The sequence below is a fragment of the Lathyrus oleraceus genome, chromosome 1 (assembly GCF_024323335.1).
Source record: "Lathyrus oleraceus cultivar Zhongwan6 chromosome 1, CAAS_Psat_ZW6_1.0, whole genome shotgun sequence".
NCBI classification, from domain to species: Eukaryota; Viridiplantae; Streptophyta; class Magnoliopsida; order Fabales; family Fabaceae; genus Lathyrus; species Lathyrus oleraceus.
Window position 1 is genome coordinate 198,891,861 of NC_066579.1, and position 18,399 is coordinate 198,910,259.

Here is an 18,399-nt window from a genome sequence, read left to right on the forward strand (position 1 = left end):
TTAAGTGAATTTTTTTAATGACATGATATTGATAAACTCTTAAAACAAATCAATGATAATATACTTTTAATAAAAATATAGAAAGCATCAAGAAAAATAATGAAAATATAGAAGTCATAATATTCAAATTATTTCACAGTTACAACGACACAATAGACACGAATAAGACAATTGATGAGTGTTGCATTTCTTAAACCACCTAAAAATGCATTCTTTATGAAAAATATGCAAACACTTTGTCGTAATAAGTTCTGGTTTAGATTCATTTGAAAAGTCTTCCAAACAAATTGAACATTGTTTTGCAGAATAATGATCAATAGTATGATACTTTGTAACTTCCTCTAATCGATCCAAAACAAGTTGAGATGCTGCACAGACATGTGGATGACATTCTTGAGACATAACATTATCCACTTGAATAGGCCATGTGGTCAAACGGAGCATCACATGCATCTCTAAAACATCACGACCTTCCACATTTTCTTCTACCATTTGCTTAACAGCACCACCAATGGCCGGAATAATTGTTTCTAATATAGGATGTGGAATAGGCAGACAGGAAAAAGATTCGTATAAGGAGATATTTCCATCTTCATTCACAATTGTTGTGCGATTATTGCTGCATAGGTTGTTAGTAGAAATCCAAAAGTTTTGATTAACGGTAGTTGTAAAATCATCGATTGAGTTTGTAACATTAATTTGAGAAGGCCAATTTACATTGATCAAATGAAAATGAATGTAAAAATCATCACTTGTAGGATAATCTTGTGGAGTTGTAATGGTTTGTTCTTGAGTAGAATACATATTTAGAGAAAAGTTGAGTTCCATGGATGAGAACTAGAATCAGATTTTAGCAAATTTAGGTCTATGCCCGATGTTCAATATAGACATAAGGGCAAAAGGGTAATTGTACACATAAGTATTATCACAAAAGGATTTGTCAGATCATGACATTTTCGTGTCTTGGGTAGTAGTGATGTGTTGCTAGATACCTCTAATTGTTTATTATGTTAAATACATGATTTAATATAATTATCAATGTCGCGAAAACCTACAGGGTCACATACAAAAAGACAGATTGATGAGAGATAGAGTAAATAAGGAACACCGTAAGGTACGATGCACTTAAGTGAATTGTAGAACATCGTAAGGTACGGTGCACTTAAGTAGAATACGAAATATGGTAACGTAACATGCGCTAAAGTGATTTTGGTATATCATAAGATATGGGCCACATACACTTAAGTGAGCTTTTTATCTTGCAGCCCATACAAGTGGTTCTATAAATAGAACCCTTGTGCATAAGCATTGGATTATATGAAAATTTCGTTTCTCTCTCTCTCTCTCTCTCTCTCTCTCTCTCTCTCTCCCTTTCTCTCACTCAAAGCCTCATTCATAGCAGCTAGCACTGAGATTGAAGGAATCCTTTCGTGTGGGCTGAGTAGAGGTGTTGTCACCATTCAACGTTCGTGATCACTCCTTAGATCTGCATCAAAGGATTCAATCACCATAAGAGGTAATGATCATGCTCATTCGTAAGGATCATTAAAGGAGAAAATTTTAAATTCCGCTGCATTTTGGATCGCTATTCTCCTTCACTTACCATGAAGCGTTACTTTGGCTGATTCTTGTATAACTCTTGTATTTTGCTTCAGAAGAAATGGAAAACTCATAACTAATACATACATCTTTACACTCAAGCTCTCTATCTGCATTAGTCCCATTAAGTCCATATGAAGAAGTTCCAACACTGTAGAAGAAGTCTGATGTTGCAACATTGGGTGTGACATCATAGCTGGAGAAAAGATAAAATAGCAATAATAATCACAAGCACAAAAACCAAACACTTGGTATAATACCAAGACATATCAGAGGCACACACATCAGAAATAAGTAGTAGAAACCCATCCTCACATGAAAGACATAGAGATAAATAAACTCCCACACTCCAAGCCTCCTTCAGAAACAAAATGTCAAGATATTCTATCTGACATCAGAGCAAGCACACAACAATCTAAGCACAAACATAATTCTCTGAAACAAAATGTCAGGACATTCTGCAACAACTTTTATAATTTTAAAAAAATATTTAAGAAAAAATATTTATTTTCAAAAATTAAAAATCATCTTTTTTTTATATTCAAACAAAAAATTAATCAGTTTTTATTTTATTTTATATTTTAAAAATCATTTTCTTTTTTTAATAAAAATTATTTTTCCCACAATTATTTTTTCAAAATAATTTTTTTAAAACAATTATTTTTATTTTTAAGAAGATAGTAATTTTGCAGAATTAAATTGCATAAGATAAAAGACACAATCAATAGTTAACAAGTTCGGTGCAACGTCACCTATATTTGAGTGCTACCAAGTCAGAAAGGAAATCCACTAATAGTATTAGTTCAAAGTCTAATTAAAGTATCAAGGAGATACTCAAATGGCTCTGAATCAAAGACAACTAAACTCTAACACAAACAATATTCAGCATTGCTTTGATGCCTTCTTAGGTTAAAAAAAAATCTATAAATAGCATTGGAAAGACATGGGCTTCGGGCTTGATACACAACAGATCCAAGGACTCTACACAATCTTCTGCAGATTTGATATCAATCAAATCAGACGTTTCCTAAAAAAATTGACATATTTACTTTGAAATCAAGTCAAGGAAAAACAATCTTTTGCTTTTTAGAGAACGTGTTTCTTAACTCATATATATCGTGAGATAAATCTTCAGCGTATCTTCATATATCTCATAAATAGAAACACATCTTACAAGAAACTAAAATAGGGCACACTCCAATATTGAACCAACATGTAATGACATCTTGTCCAACATCTGACTAGAATACTTGTTTTTCCAAAATGCAGTCAATCACTACATACCAGACCTAACAAAGTTTATTTCTTAGACAATATGCTCTCGCATATTCACCATAAAGAATGCATCTTTTATTTTTAGAGAATTTGTGTCTTCATCTGGGAAGTTCATGTTGGTGTAAGCCCTAGAGGCCAATACTTTTGGTACTTGTATCGAATTATTTATTAATAATAAAAGGCTTTTTCTTTATTATGTTTGTTTAATAAAGTCCCTAGAATAGATAGTCCGTTTAATGTATCAAGTGTGACTTAATCATGAGATCACATTAAACATAAGGACACTATTCTTAAAGTATTTGTAGTCGAGCTTTATTGTGAAGTGGGATAATATTAAAGCATTAAGACTATTATGTATATAGACTGATGATCACATCTCATGGATCATGGATAAGCAGTTATCAAGTCTTAAACATAGGTATGAATATTAAGAGTAATATTTATACTGGATTGACCCGCTATGAGAATACTATATAGAATGTTATGCAAAGTGTCATAAGTTATTCTCATGGTGATAATGGTGTATACCACCCTTCGACCTGAAACCACTATGGACCCTAGATGTAGAGTCGAGTGCCTTATTGCTGATCAAACGTTGTCCATAACTGGATGACCATAAAGACAGTTGATGGGTACTCCACGAAGCATGCTAAGGGACATGAGTGACCTAGATGGAATTTGTCCATCCTGCGTAACAGGATAAATGTCTATGGGCCCAATATTGAACTGGACAAGGATGACACGGTCTATGCCTTGTGTTCAATATAGACATAAGGGAAAAAGGGTAATTATACACATAATTATTATCACAGAAGGATTTGTCAGATCACATTATATTTTCGTGTCTTGGGTAGCAGTGATGTGTTGCTAGATACCGCTCACTGTTTATTATGTTAAATACGTGATTTAATATAATTGTCAATGTCGCGAAAACCTACAGGGTCACACACAAAGGACGGATTGATGAGAGATAGAGTAACTAAGGAATACCGTAATGTACGGTGCCCTTAAGTGAATTGTAGAACATCGTAAGGTACGGTGTACTTAAGTAGAATACGAAATATGGTAAGGTACCACGCGCTTAAGTGATTTTGGCATATTATAAGATATGAGCCATATGCACTTGAGTGAGCTTTTTAGCTTGCAGTCCGCACAAGTGGTTCTATAAATAGAACCCTTGTGTAGAAGCATTTGTGCAGTTGCAATTTCTTTTCTCTCTCTCTCTCTCACTCAAAGCCTTCATTCGTAGCAGCTAGCACTGAGATTGAAGGAATCCGTTCGTGTGGACTGAGTAGAGGCATTGTCATTGTTCAACGTTCGTGATCGCTCCGTAGATCTACATTAAAGGTTACAATCGCCACAAGAGGTAACGATTCTATCACTGATCATGCCCATTCGTAAGGATCATTAAAGGAGAAATTTTAAATTCTGCTGCGTTTTGGATCACCCTTCTCCTTTAGTGGTATCATAGCCACTTACAAAACCATGCATCTGATAGCTGTTTATTTTCTGTATTAATACGATTAAAAGACAGAATGAATCAAAGAATAAATGAGTAATTAAATTGAGATCGATCAAGTTATATATATATATGATATAAGTAATCCCGATGCAAAATACGATATATATGATATACTGTTTCCGTTTTATTCATTCAAACACTTAATGGTTGTTTTCCTTTGAGCGATCAATGGTCGTTTGGTTCTTGATCCGAGATTATTATGGTGAAGCAATGACGTATTGATCAATCATACTGAATCAACAATCGAGATGTGTTTGACGGTCTGAAATTGGTGCATTAGGGTTAATGACGACACAAGGGTTGTGTTGTCAAAGAGTTATGCGATTAGGGTTGTGACTGCGCAAGAGTTATGCTTTAAAGTATCAAGTGTTGATGCGAAAAACGACGTCGATTTCAAATGTCATGTGATCTGCGTAGTGTGACCGGTTGTCGAAATTTAATTTGGTTTTAATTAATTAAAAGAATTAAAATTAATAATAATAATGTGTTTATTATTATTGTCTTATGGTGATCGGTTATGGCCTTAGTTTTCCTTTATTTTGTTTTGGGTTTTTAAAATACGACTTGCGTGTCGTGTCTCTCTTTTAATCTCATAATGTAACTTCTTTTCTCATCTCACTCCCTCGTATGTAAAACAAGTTTCTTTTATGTAATATAATGTTACAAAGAAAGAGAAGAATTCAATATCAAAGGAGGACAACCTTAGAATTAAAACTTTAACTTGATTCATTTAATGATAAGAGCGAAAAAGAAGCCCTAACAAACTATAGATACAAACAGTTTTTTAAGTATAAAATATTTATAAACTAAATCTATTTTTTTTAGGTAAAAGGATAACACCAAATCCTAATACAGTATAGTGATATTAAATACATTAGCTTCAAACACTAAATCTAAATTCAAATTAAATAACGTTTGTACATCTTAATTCATAGTACAAACTTGTACTAATTAATTAACTTATATTTATTTATTTATTTTCAAAATTGGTTTTAAAATCTGATAAAGTAGTGGGTCACTTAATTAAAGGTTGGAGTGACAGACCCTTGATCAAATTGCAAGATGCTTGAAACAGTCAATTTTTTAAAATTATGATATATATATATATATATATATATATATATATATATATATATATATATATATATATATATATATATATAATATATATATATATATATATATATATATATATATATATATATATATATATTATATATATATATATATATATATATATATATATATATATATATATATATATATATATATATATATAATATATATATATATATTATATATATATATATATATATATTATATATATATATATATATATATATATATATATATATATTATATTTCTAATTATAAAAATTGGAATACCTTAGAGATGTTCATCGAAAATTTCATAACTAATCTATAACCATAAATAAGGTATTCCAATTTATAATTAGAAATATAATATATATATATATATATATATATATATATATATATATATATATATATATATATTATATTTCTAATTATAAAAATTGGAGTACCTTAGAGATGTTCATCGAAAATTTCATAACTAATCTATAACCATAAATAATATATTATATATATATATATATATATATATATATATATATATATATATATATATATATATATATATATATATATATATATATATATATATATATATATATATATGTTACAACTGACCATTAAAATTAATTTATAACCCATAATATCTATAATCAAATATATGATTGGTTTAGATTATATTAATACCATATCCAAACTATGAATTTGGTTAATATCATAATAATTAATCGAATTTGAATATCGATATTGATAATTTAAATAATCGATTAATTTGAGCATCCCTATTTATGAAGGTTATAGCCCCTAGAACTAAGCACCTGCTTTGGAGAATTTGTCGTGGTTGTATTAGACTTCGTCAATACTTTGTGTCATAATTGTCAAATATGTGAAGGTAATGAGGAAGATGATTGCCATGTTTTCTTTGGGTGCCCAACGATTGTTCAATGTTGGATAGATGATTGCTCCTAGATTACTTTCTTTTACTAATGTAAAATCTATCCTCTTGACATAGGTAGTAAGGAAGATAAGCATGTAGGGGTGAGAATTATTGTTATGTTGTGGGTTATGTGGAATAATAGGAATAATTGGATTTGGAACAATGAACCAGAGGATGCCAAAAAATAACTCTCTCTCTCTCTCTCTCTGTGTGTGAAACAAAAGGGAATACGAGAGAGAGAGATAGAGAGAGAGAGTAAAAATTAATATATTTAAAGGAAATATATGATTGAAGTTTATTTTCGAGGCAACATCCGAGAGCATATTCCCTAGGGTTGGCCTTTGGTCAGGACAACCAAACCCACAACCTAAGGCCTCAAAAAATCGAAGGACTCAAAATCGAAAGAAGGGTTAAAATATTATAACAATTAATAGTATTATAACCTCAATTTACTAAAATATAAATAATTAAATGCTTGCTGACGCGTGGTTAAGGTGTCCCATATTAAACAAGAGATTGTGTGTTTGACATTTGATGTCATACATTTTTACTTTTTGATTTTATTTTTCTACAAAATGCATTAATTTCATTTTTATATTTTTGTTTTAAAACCTTACAAATTACATAAAATTTATATTATATTTTTAAAGACAATTTTTTAAATATAATCTTATAAATATAAACCCTCAAGTCAATACATTTTTACATGTTGGTTTTATAATCAAGATATTTTTAAATTTTGATTTATAACATCTTAATTCATTAATTTCATTTTATATTTTAAATAACATATGTTTTTATTTTATTATATATATATATATATATATATATATATATATATATATATATATATATATATATATATATATATATATATATATATATATATATATATATATATATATATATATATATATATATATATATATATATATATATATATATATATATATATATATATATATCACTGCGCCGCCGCCACCTCTGGTGACAACCACAACCAAAGTACATCCCTTTGAGTATGACACGGTAACTTTCTCCCCTCTCTCTCTTAAACAAAAGGGAATACAAAATCCAAAAATAAAAAATAAAAATTCAAGGTAAGTTTAGTTTTTTTTATTAAGAGTCAATTTTATTATTTGTCTTGAGTTTCTAAAAAATCGGCCCTGATATTTCCCATAAAAAAGCATCTTTTAATAAATAAATGTATGTTATAATAATGAACATGGCATCAAAATCATAATGTCGTCCAATGTTTGTAAATCTATAATTAGGTAGGAATTAATATCCAACACAACATTTATTTTATTTGCTTTTTATTAAAAGAGAGAAATATATATATATATATATATATATATATATATATATATATATATATATATATATATATATATATATATATATATATATATATATATATATATAATAATGGTTGAGTAAGAATCATAAGTCAATTAATAATCGTAAATAAAATTTTACTTTTTTTTTGTTTCAGGATCCCTGTCACCAAGAGATTTTAGACATCAATTGAAGTATTCATATTACGATTTTTTTTTACCAAAATAACCCAATTTTTCAAGAAAATTCCCGAAATAACCTTGGTTTCAAAAAAATTCGCAAAGTACCCCACTTTTAGGAGGAGGCGTCAATCCAATTGGCGACTCCTCTTTAAAATTGAATGGAGGCGCCAATTGGATTGGCTAGGGCACATGGTGCAGCCAATCCAATTGGCGCCCATGTGTATTTTTACAAAGGAGGTGCCAATTGGATTGACACCTCAGTGTAAAATGCAATTTTGTTGTTATAAATAGATGTGTTGTGTGAATCATTGTTCCACATCTTATCATATCATTTGGCAATCATGTTTGGTGTTCATCGCCGATACGGAAAGGTGATTTATGCGAGAGACAAACCTCAGATGCTGATGTTGTTCTGCAACATCACTACGTTCGATCAACTGAAGAGGGAGTTGGTTCGTTGGTTAGATGGAAAAATACCAGAAGGGAAAAAAATTTGAAGTATTGAGAGACTCGACAGTATCTTTGATTGGGTGTGAATGAAAATTGATAAGGATGCTAGGGAAATGATGTTCGGTCGAGATGACATCAATTTGATTGTTGTAATCAATTAGAAATATTTCTGTTTTCAGTTAGCTTATTTTGTACTGATGTTTGTTGTGAACCTCATTATAACAAAAACTTTATAATATATAATGATTGAAGGTTACAGAAATACAATGTTACAAAAAGCTTATGACCCAAATGATGCTCCTCGATTGGGACAGTTGTTCTTGTTATGTCCTGGTTGACGACAAATACTACATAATCTTATCATTTTATCTGTCGAATCCATTTCTGTCCTGATACGTGTGCTGTTTGGCCTTCCTTTTTTCTTTCTACGCATCTCGTCGTTGTGCCAAACTACATCACCTTTGTATGGAGGCCAGTATTCCTCCATTGGTAGTACCGAGAATATTTTATTATATACATTCATGACGGTGACGACCTTGTACACATCAGATAAATGACTGTAAGTGTCTTGACGAGTATATGCGTATGCTGCAATGACATGGGAGCAAGGAATGCGGAAGACCTGGAATTTTCCACAGTCGCACCAACTTCTGTTTAGTCTAACAACATAGGTGTAGTGGGGTTTTCGTTACTTTTAGGTTTATTGACTAAACCAAAAGTCAACATACAATTCGAGTCGCCACCGCACTTTTATTTGTCCAAAGGAAAGGCTAAAAAGCGAACAAAAGTCAAGTAAGAAGTTTTTCAAATAAAAAACTAATAAAAATGTCAGAGATCTGGGTAAGGGGGTTGGTTATGAAATGGGAAGGTCTTACGCACCCAAAACATCCTTAGTACTCTAAGGGAACCCTTTTTGCAAATATGTGTTGTAAGTTGGTATTTGTGAAAAGATTTGTGCAAAAGATTGGAGGGATGAGAAGAGAATAGATTATATTTACAAATTTTGTTGTTTGAATGGATGAACCCATTGCCTACGTACCATCACAAAGGAGGATCAAAACCTCGTAGTTTGGGGTAAAAATCTCAAAGATTAGTGAATTGATTTGATCAAAAGCCTTAAGGTCTTTTGTTATCAAAGGGAGAAAACTCAACCTAAACCAACAATCCACCATGTAAGGAAGGCTTCAACATGCTAGTGAGGGGTTAACCCTATAATAAACATGGAAGACTTATAATCCAATCACTAAGGATGAGGTGAGATTTATATCAACCACTATGATAACTCAAACCTATGGTTAATGTATTTTAAAAGGTTTTAACAAGTGGCCATTGGAACCACAAAACAACTTGGAATGAGTTATATTTACAAGTTAAAGTTATTTACAAAATGAGGTCAAAGTTGGATTAAGGTTTATTCACAATGAGTATTTATGAAAAGAGTTTTGAAAAGTCAAAGGCATAAGGCCTAGGTTTCTAATTTGAAACAAAGTGTTTGAAGAAAAAGATTTTGGCTTGGTTAGAGTGGGGAGAAGAAGAGAAGGGCTAGTCCTAAAGCATACAAAGATAAGAGGGGAAAGATAAACCCTTGGAGTTCCTTTTCTTGAAGTCATAGAGATGACTCAAGATGCTCCTTTCCTTTGGACTTAGCACACAAACAAGCAATCAAACAATTTGAATTCAAGCTCCTAGGATCTCCATTTGGCTTGGCTCTTAACTTGGCTACTCATGATAATGGTCCTCCTTTCACAATTTTAAGATGGGATCCCTATCACACAAGAACATACGTCAAAAAGTTCACAACACAATAAGGGGAATGGACAAAGAATAAGTTTGGAGGAGAAGTCCTTTGAGATCAATTTTGAATTTTAGCATTCTAAAGGCATGAGGCCTAGTTGCTCTTCAACAAATTTTTCATTTTAAAGGCATGAGGCATAGTTGCTCTTGAACTCCTTTAAGCATAGGTAAGTCCTAATTATAAGTCCTTTCTCCTTTTGCAATTGGTTCACACAAAACAAACACAAAGCAAACACAAGATAGCAATATATTTATATACAATAATGGGTTCAAATGAGCAAAAGAAAAAATGACATAAACATAAAATATGTGCTCAAGTGAGCAAAGTGAAAATCAATATGAATAATGAGCAAGAAATAAATGACATTAAAAATAAATGACAAGAAATTAAATGCTCAAATTAAAGTTAGTAGTTAGTAAAGTTATGTTAGCTTGTCAAAAGAAAATGTAGCGCTATGTTAAGCAATCGTAAGTGGACTAATGTAGTAGTCACACCTATCTGAGGCCGGTCAATAAAAATATAGGCAAAGAACACAAGTTAGAGATCATGACTAGTAAGCCAAGCTCCATAAACTTGCCATGCCAAACAAAAGGGGAAGGGCCTTGTATTGACTTTAGGTTATTTTCTTGACCAAGAAGCAACCTATCTTTGACACAAAACAACTCACTTGATCATGGATCAAGTTGAGTTTGGTTTGGATCAAAGAAGGTTAAACTTCTCATTTGTCAAGACCAACCATAAGACTTTAACTCATTGGCCATTGATGAAAAGAAAGGGATGAAGATGAAATGGAGGGGAAAATAAGACCACAACCAAATCCAATTGATCAAATGTGAATCAAATCAACATCAACCAACACCAAACAGAAAAGGAATGAAGATAACAAGTCAAAGAGTCAATGGTATTTTTTTGGTATTTTTTGAATTAAAATAAAATGCAAATAAAAAATAAACAAATAAGGTCAAACCTCAAATTCAATTCAACATAACTTCAATGAGTCCAATTAAATTCTCATAGGTTCAACATAGTCAAACAAGCTTTGACTAATTTTCTCATAAATTTTTGAAATCAGAAAGTAATTAAGAACAATTAAAAACAATTAAAAATAGCATAATATGAATTAAAATCTCAAATATTCTCAAAACAATCAAGAAATTGTTAAGACTATTTTTCATTGACTTATCATGATCCATGGATGCTATGAAAATATTTTTGGATTTTTCAAAAGTCAGAAAGTATTTTAAAATGAATTAAAACCATTAAAAATCAAATAATCCATGAAAAATATCAAATGAAGTCACAAAAATAATTAAAAATCATAATATGAAACTAGATTTTTCAAGAAATTTTTTGGAATTGGTCTCATATTTCTATGACTTCAAATGAATTTTCTATGAATTTTTGAAAATCAAATGAATTAACGGAAAATCAAAGAAAATGGAATAAATGGAAAAAATCACAACCACGTGATGGAGCTCATTAATTGACGTGGCATCAAGGGACGGTCCAGATCATAGGGAACACGATGCATCCAAGTCAAACGCGCTATAACATGTATTAAAATAAGTAAACACAATGGATGCACACGATTAGATCCTGAACACAAGATCCAAAGGCCATGAAGGTGAACACGTGGTGATGGTGGTGGAAACCACCATCTTCTCCAGCGAGACAACCACTTCCGGCCACCAATTGCAGGAAATAAAAACTTAATGAAAATTGAAAACAAGGCCATGGAAATGAAGCTCGTGTGATGGAGATCATCAATGTACCATTGGATCTTCCTCACTCTTCCTATATTGAGAGAAATGTGAAGGAGAAGATCATGGTGTTCAAACTGTAAGCTCATGAAATGATGAATTGAAAGCACCGATGGCTTGCCTCAAGTGTGAGGACTTCAGAAAACCACACAAACACAAGAATGCTACATTGAATTAAGAGTTCTAGATCCAAAAAGTTTGAATGTATACCTCTGAATTGAAGCACTTCTGGCCACGAATCCTCCAAGTTCCTTGCTCCTCTTTGATCTATGGATGTAGTGGAAGTGAAAGGCTAAGGAATTAGGCTTTAAAGTTCAGCTAATGATACTGAATTTCAAGCTCGAAAGTGAGAACAATTTCTGAACAATTCCTTTGGTATGGCTATGGTTTTAATGTTGCAAAAATTCAGATCTCCAAAAGGTTAGCAAATGAATGAGAGGGAACCTCTATTTATAGCTGAAGGTATCAGGTCACACGATTCTTTCATGTGCATGGCAATTTGAACTTTGATGTGCATGGGCCTGTACAGGCGTGTGGAAGAACCAATGATAGATGCAAAAGCTTGCTGAGTTCATATGGAAAGGATTTGGACGTGTACATGAAATGGAAACAACTTGCATACCAAGTTATAACATGAAATATCCAAAATGCACCTAAATGAAGATAATTTCGAAACTCACAAATGTTAGATCCAAAAGAGTAATGTAAGCAATGGTTGGAAAGCCCTTGAAATAAGGAACAAAAGTCGTGTTGGGAAAAAATTCATTTGGCATGTGCAAATTGATGAAAACTGGTTGTGAAAATCCAAGTACAAAACATGTTCAAAATACTTTGAAAAATTTCATCAAAAACAAGCTCAATCAAACCCCTCTGTCTTCATGATGCAAGTTTCAAATAAAAAACTCCAACATAAAAGTTGTATATGTTTTCAAGGTGATCAATTTAGACTCAAAGTTTGCATCATTTGGATTTTCTATGACAAAGTTATGGGCATTTGAAGTTGGGTACTTTTTCAAATTCAATGAATTAGGTCCAAGATGACCTATAATTTTTTGTATTATCACATGTATTTATTTTAGGATTATGAAATTTTGTCCAAAATAACATTTGAATTATACATATAAATCTTTCCAATTCATTTTGTCTCACCTCAAAATCATAAATATTAAGGAAGTTAGGTCCTTGGTAAGTTGACCCAAAATTAGGGTTTCAGTCAAAATGACCTATAATGTTTTGAAATGAATGATTACCTTCCAAGTTTAAAATGGATTTTTGATGAACATGAAAGTTGTTTATATGGTTCCTAAGAAAATGTTTTCTCTTGGGTCCATCTTCATTTTACGAACACATCAAAAGTTATATCTCAGTGATCCTCAGTTTAGTCAGATGACTTGACTGGTCATCTTTTCAAGGCCAAACTTCCAATCTTGATGAATAAATGATTGAGGATCCTCAAATAGGCTCATATATGCATAAAATGATGAATTAAATAAATTCTCTTGATTAAATTTGATCATAGGTTGAGGTTGCTTCATGGGCAAGGCACAGTCATAGCACAATGAAATTAGGGTTTCCTTGGGAAACAATCTTCATGCCCTTTGGGCTATCTTGATAAAATTGGCAAATTGAGATACTTGGGAGACATATATGATGGTTAGGAGCTTTGTGGACCATTGTCATGCTTTTTCTCATCTTCATCTAGCCATTTCATTGGGCTTAGAAGCCTCATAGGAGCATTGGAGCACATGATCACTTGAGCTTCAAAACATAAGGAGTTAGTGACATATTTTTGTGCTTTTGGTTAGTAATCAAATAAGAAAAGCAATAATATACAATACAAGCATGCTTGGTGGTCTCAAAATACTTAAACAAATCCCAACCCTAGGGTTAAGGAGCCAAACATGCTATGATCCTTGAGGCAATGCACTTGTGCAATAACATGATGCCATGAGGGATCTTAGGGTCAAAATTAGGGTCTTACAGATGCCCCTATTTAAGGTCGTTCTAGCCGGAGATATGAAGGTTAAATCTTCGTCTCGACGAGATAGAATGAGCTTAAATAATAACAAAGAGATGAATTTTGGTCCCTAAGAGACCTCATGATGCAACTGTATGCATTCAAAATAAAATCTTCATGGTGGATAATTGCCACGAAGGAAAAGAAATCATGAGAAACTGAAAAATCCATAGGAGTAACACACTCACTAGGGAGATAAAGACTCTAGGGGGGAAATAAGGTAAAACTGTGTGAGCAGATCACGACTTGAAAAACTTACTGGGAGACACAAAGAGATTCCACGAAAATAAATCGATGGAAATACTCGAGCTGACGCAAAGATGCATGTATTGGGGAATATGCCAATACAACAAAACTATCCACAAAGTATACATCGGATAAAAAAATCCGGACTCAGACGGGGATGTCCACAAAGGACTCAGCTGAGAAAGAAACAACGAGATATTACCGGTTACTGGGTAATAAACTCAAAGAGAGACATGTTATCAAAACACCGGTTACTGGGTGAGAGAACAACACGCTCAGGGAGAAAGAATATCTAAGACTGGTATAAGGGTGAAAGATATCAATCATCCGAAACATCTGAGGAGGACCCAAAAGGCACATCTCAACTCAGGAAAAATCTGACTCCACAGGGGATAAAAAGTCATAATAGGGAGCAGAAGGAAGGAACACCAGGGATACTGGTTACTGGGTATATAATAGGTGACTAACCAGGCGTGAATTAGGAACATATCCAAGACACTCATCATCCTAAAGGAGGACTAAAAAAAAGCAAACTCGACTTACAGGATGGACATTCGATTCCATAAGTAAATACGAATCTTACTCGACTGAGGAAGACAAAGACTTCAGCTGAAGAGCGCATGAGACATATTATCTACTACCGTTATATGGGTAAAACGTAGATAACATACTCACATGGAAGATTATCCACAACCGGTTACTGGGTTAATAAAGGATAAATCGACTGAATAGAAAGGACATCGGGATACCGGTTACTGGGTATATAATGATGACCAATCAGAAGGAGAAACAATCATTACCAAACAAAGGGGTAAATGAAAAATGACTCGCTAGGGACAAATTGCTTGACAACAATAATTATCCAAGAGATATATCACCGTTTATTGGGTGGTATACTCAAAAGCGAAGGAATATCAATACCGGTTACTGGGTAAAGATAACCAACAAAGAGGGGATTACATCTACCGGTTACTGGGTAAAAAACCACAAAAAAAGGACTTATAACGACCGGTTACTGGGTAGAAGGCCGCAAAATGCCGCAAAATTCGCTGGGGAAAAGATGGACAAAGACTGGTTACTGAGCAATTGAACAACTAATCCACAAGGAACTGCAGGGGATAAAGAGAAAAGAATCAATCTAGGGACAAACTAGAAAGACACAAGCAAACAAGACTCAACCCGATGAGGATATAACTCAGGGGAGTAATTCCCATCCCAATACACACTTGGGGAGGAAACTGAAACAGTAACCATCCACAAGGACATAACTCGGTGGGGAATAAAGAAGGAAAGGTAGACACTTTCTGCCTATGGGGCTGACTCTATATGGAGAGATCAGACACAAACACCTGCTTGGGGGAGAATATTTCACCAATAGCAGGAGATAACAAGCAAGGATATATGGCAAAGAATGCAACATGAATATCTGAATGCTATGATTATGCATGTATATGCATGATTAATGCTGACAGACATATCTAACACAAACAAGTCCAAGAATAACGATCCGACACCCGACACAACGTCTCAACAGGAAAGGCGAAGCCCACTGGAGAACTCAACTTGGGAACAACCCGAGCAGGATGAAAATAAATCATCAGGGATATCAAGCCCTATCCCAAAGCTACACTCACTGAGAATACAAAGAAGATGTATTCAGGAGCAGCAGAAGAAGAGAATCAAACAGAGAACTCAACTCTGATGGGGATGATCTCTAAAACAAGCGTAAATAACGGAAAACTTTAACCACAGATGGGAATAAGCAAAGTCAAAGCTTCCAACTCCAGGAGATAACACTCTGCACAAGAGAAGTCTTCCAGGAGCAAAACAATCTTGACATAAGGAAGACGCAGAAAATCTGCCGGGGAGTTTCCATCAACTCTCTCAGGGACAGGTGGTTAAAACACAAAAAGATCCACCGGAGAAGAAACTCTACTGGGGAAGCTTATCAAGGAATGATATGAAACTCTGTGGGGAATAACCACCAACCAAATGCACATCAAACGAAACATTCCCTTCTATCTGCTGGAGAGGAAACACTACAAAGGGGAATAATAGCATTTTGCTCTACCGGGGAAGGAAATAAACATCTTCAACGCCATCTCTTAATGCTATAAGAAATCTCCCGACTCGAAGGAGATACAAATATCAAACTCTGATCTGGCAACCCTACCGGGGACAAGCTGTAAATGTTCTTGAAGGAACTACCCTGGCTAAGGAGATTGGAAATGAATCCTTCGTCAACAAGCGACATGCTGGGGATGAAAAGGGAGACAAGCCCTTCATCAATTGCTCTAGGCAACTTCCTGCTGAGGAGACAATTATTTGGAAAGATAGCCCTGCAGGGAACACATGCTTACTCCGCCGGGGACTTCTACTCATACTGGGGAAAGACAAACTTCCTCGTGAATAGATAGCATATCAACTTTTATCAATCTATAAGGGATTTTATGTCAGTCCACACAAGGGATGACAACCATGTAATTGATAAAACACAAATGCTAGTGCCAGACTCCCTAGGAAACTATGATGTATTACTCTTTTCTGCGCTCGCTGGGGGAGACAACTTGAAAGCTGATGAAGAGGATATAAGAATTCCAGAATATGAATAAATGTCTTACGTTTTGGTAATCATACTATCTTTGGGAAAGCACTGAGGGCATCCCACTTATCCTTTCAGTCATTGTGAATGTTCATTTTGTTTAAAATAGTTTATTTATGAAAACTTTATTTGTTTAAAACAATGATATTTATCAATTAAAACATGCAAACCTTTGTTAAACAGAAACAAATAAGAGTGCCAAGGATTGGATAAAGGCTCAAATTTATTTAAGAGAATGGTAGTCTGCAAATGGCGAGACTCCATGGATCTTTACAAATTTGAAATTAGTGATATACATGGAAAAAGGGCTACATTGAACATAATGACCGATTCTCCACCAACTCTGAATCCACTGTATTCAAAACTTCATTTGAAGATGACTGAGCGAGAATCTTTGACATATGACAGTCGTAGAACAAAGTCTTGTTAGGATGCAGTTACTTGCCAAATCCCTAATTTTTGCCTAGATTGCCCCAGGGTGAGGTACTCAATCTAGCGGGATATATTTATTCATTTTTTTTCATGTCTCTAACTTTTGCCTGGATCGCCCTTTCGGGTTTTCAATCCACCGAGACGCTCATTTTTGCCTAAGCCGCCCGTTTGGGTTTTCAACTTAACGAGCTATTCTGTTTTTATTTTTAGGCGAAGTATTTCTTGACTGCATCTGAATTCATAGGACAAGGGAAATCCTCCCCATCCATAGTTGTGAGCAATAGAGCACCGCCTGAAAAGGCTCTCTTAACAACACATGGACCTTCATAATTTGGAGTCCACTTGCCCCTGGAATCGGGCGCGAAAGACAAGACTTTCTTGAGCATGAGGTAACCTTCTCGAAACACACAAGGCTTGACCTTCTTATCAAAAGCTCTCTTCATCCTTTGTTAATACAACTGACCATGGCACATGGCAGTTAATCTCTTTTCTTCAATCAAATTCAGTTGGTCATAACAACTCTGAACCCATTCAGCCTCAGTCAACTTGGCCTCTATCAAGACTCTCATTGATGGGATCTCAACCTCTACGGGGAGCACAACTTCCATGCCATATATAAGAGAGAAAGGGGTTGCCCCTATTGAAGTGCGAACAAATGTATGATAGCCATGCAAAGCAAACGGTAGCATCTCATGCCAATCTTTGTACGTAACAACCATCTTCTGAATAATCTTCTTGATGTTCTTCTTAGCAGCTTCAATAGCCCCATTCATCTTGGGTCTATAGGGAGAAGAATTATGATGTGCAATCTTGAACTCGCTACACAACTCTTTCATCATCTTATTATTCAAGTTAGATCCATTATCAGTAATGATCTTGTCTGGCACACCATAACGACATATGAGTTGGTTCTTGATAAACTTCATAACCACCTTCCTGGTCACAATTGCATACGATGCAGCTTCAACCCACTTGATGAAGTAATCAATGGCTACGAGAATAAAACGGTGACCGTTCGACGCCTTAGGTTCAATCATACCAATCATGTCAATTCCCCACATGGAGAAAGGACATGGTGAGGAAATAACATTCAGAAGTGTCGGGGGAACATGAATCTTATCCGCATAAATCTGACACTTGTGGCATTTC

At 33.7% G+C, this 18,399-nt stretch overlaps 2 protein-coding genes across 2 annotated transcripts in view; one reads left to right on the forward strand and one right to left on the reverse strand.

Moving 5' to 3' along the window:
- LOC127127339 (uncharacterized) overlaps positions 1–18,399 on the forward strand; it is an 83,612-nt gene that overhangs the window by 51,314 nt on the left and 13,899 nt on the right. The gene's annotated exons all lie outside the window — the stretch shown is intronic.
- LOC127099400 (uncharacterized) lies at positions 124–804 on the reverse strand. Its single transcript, XM_051037387.1, has one exon. It carries the CDS (start codon positions 802–804, stop codon positions 124–126), a length of 681 nt encoding a protein of 226 aa, XP_050893344.1.

Excerpts from the sequence above, each read along its gene's own strand:
- LOC127099400 (XM_051037387.1), bottom strand. The coding sequence starts at position 804 with ATGTATTCTACTCAAGAACAAACCATTACAACTCCACAAGATTATCCT.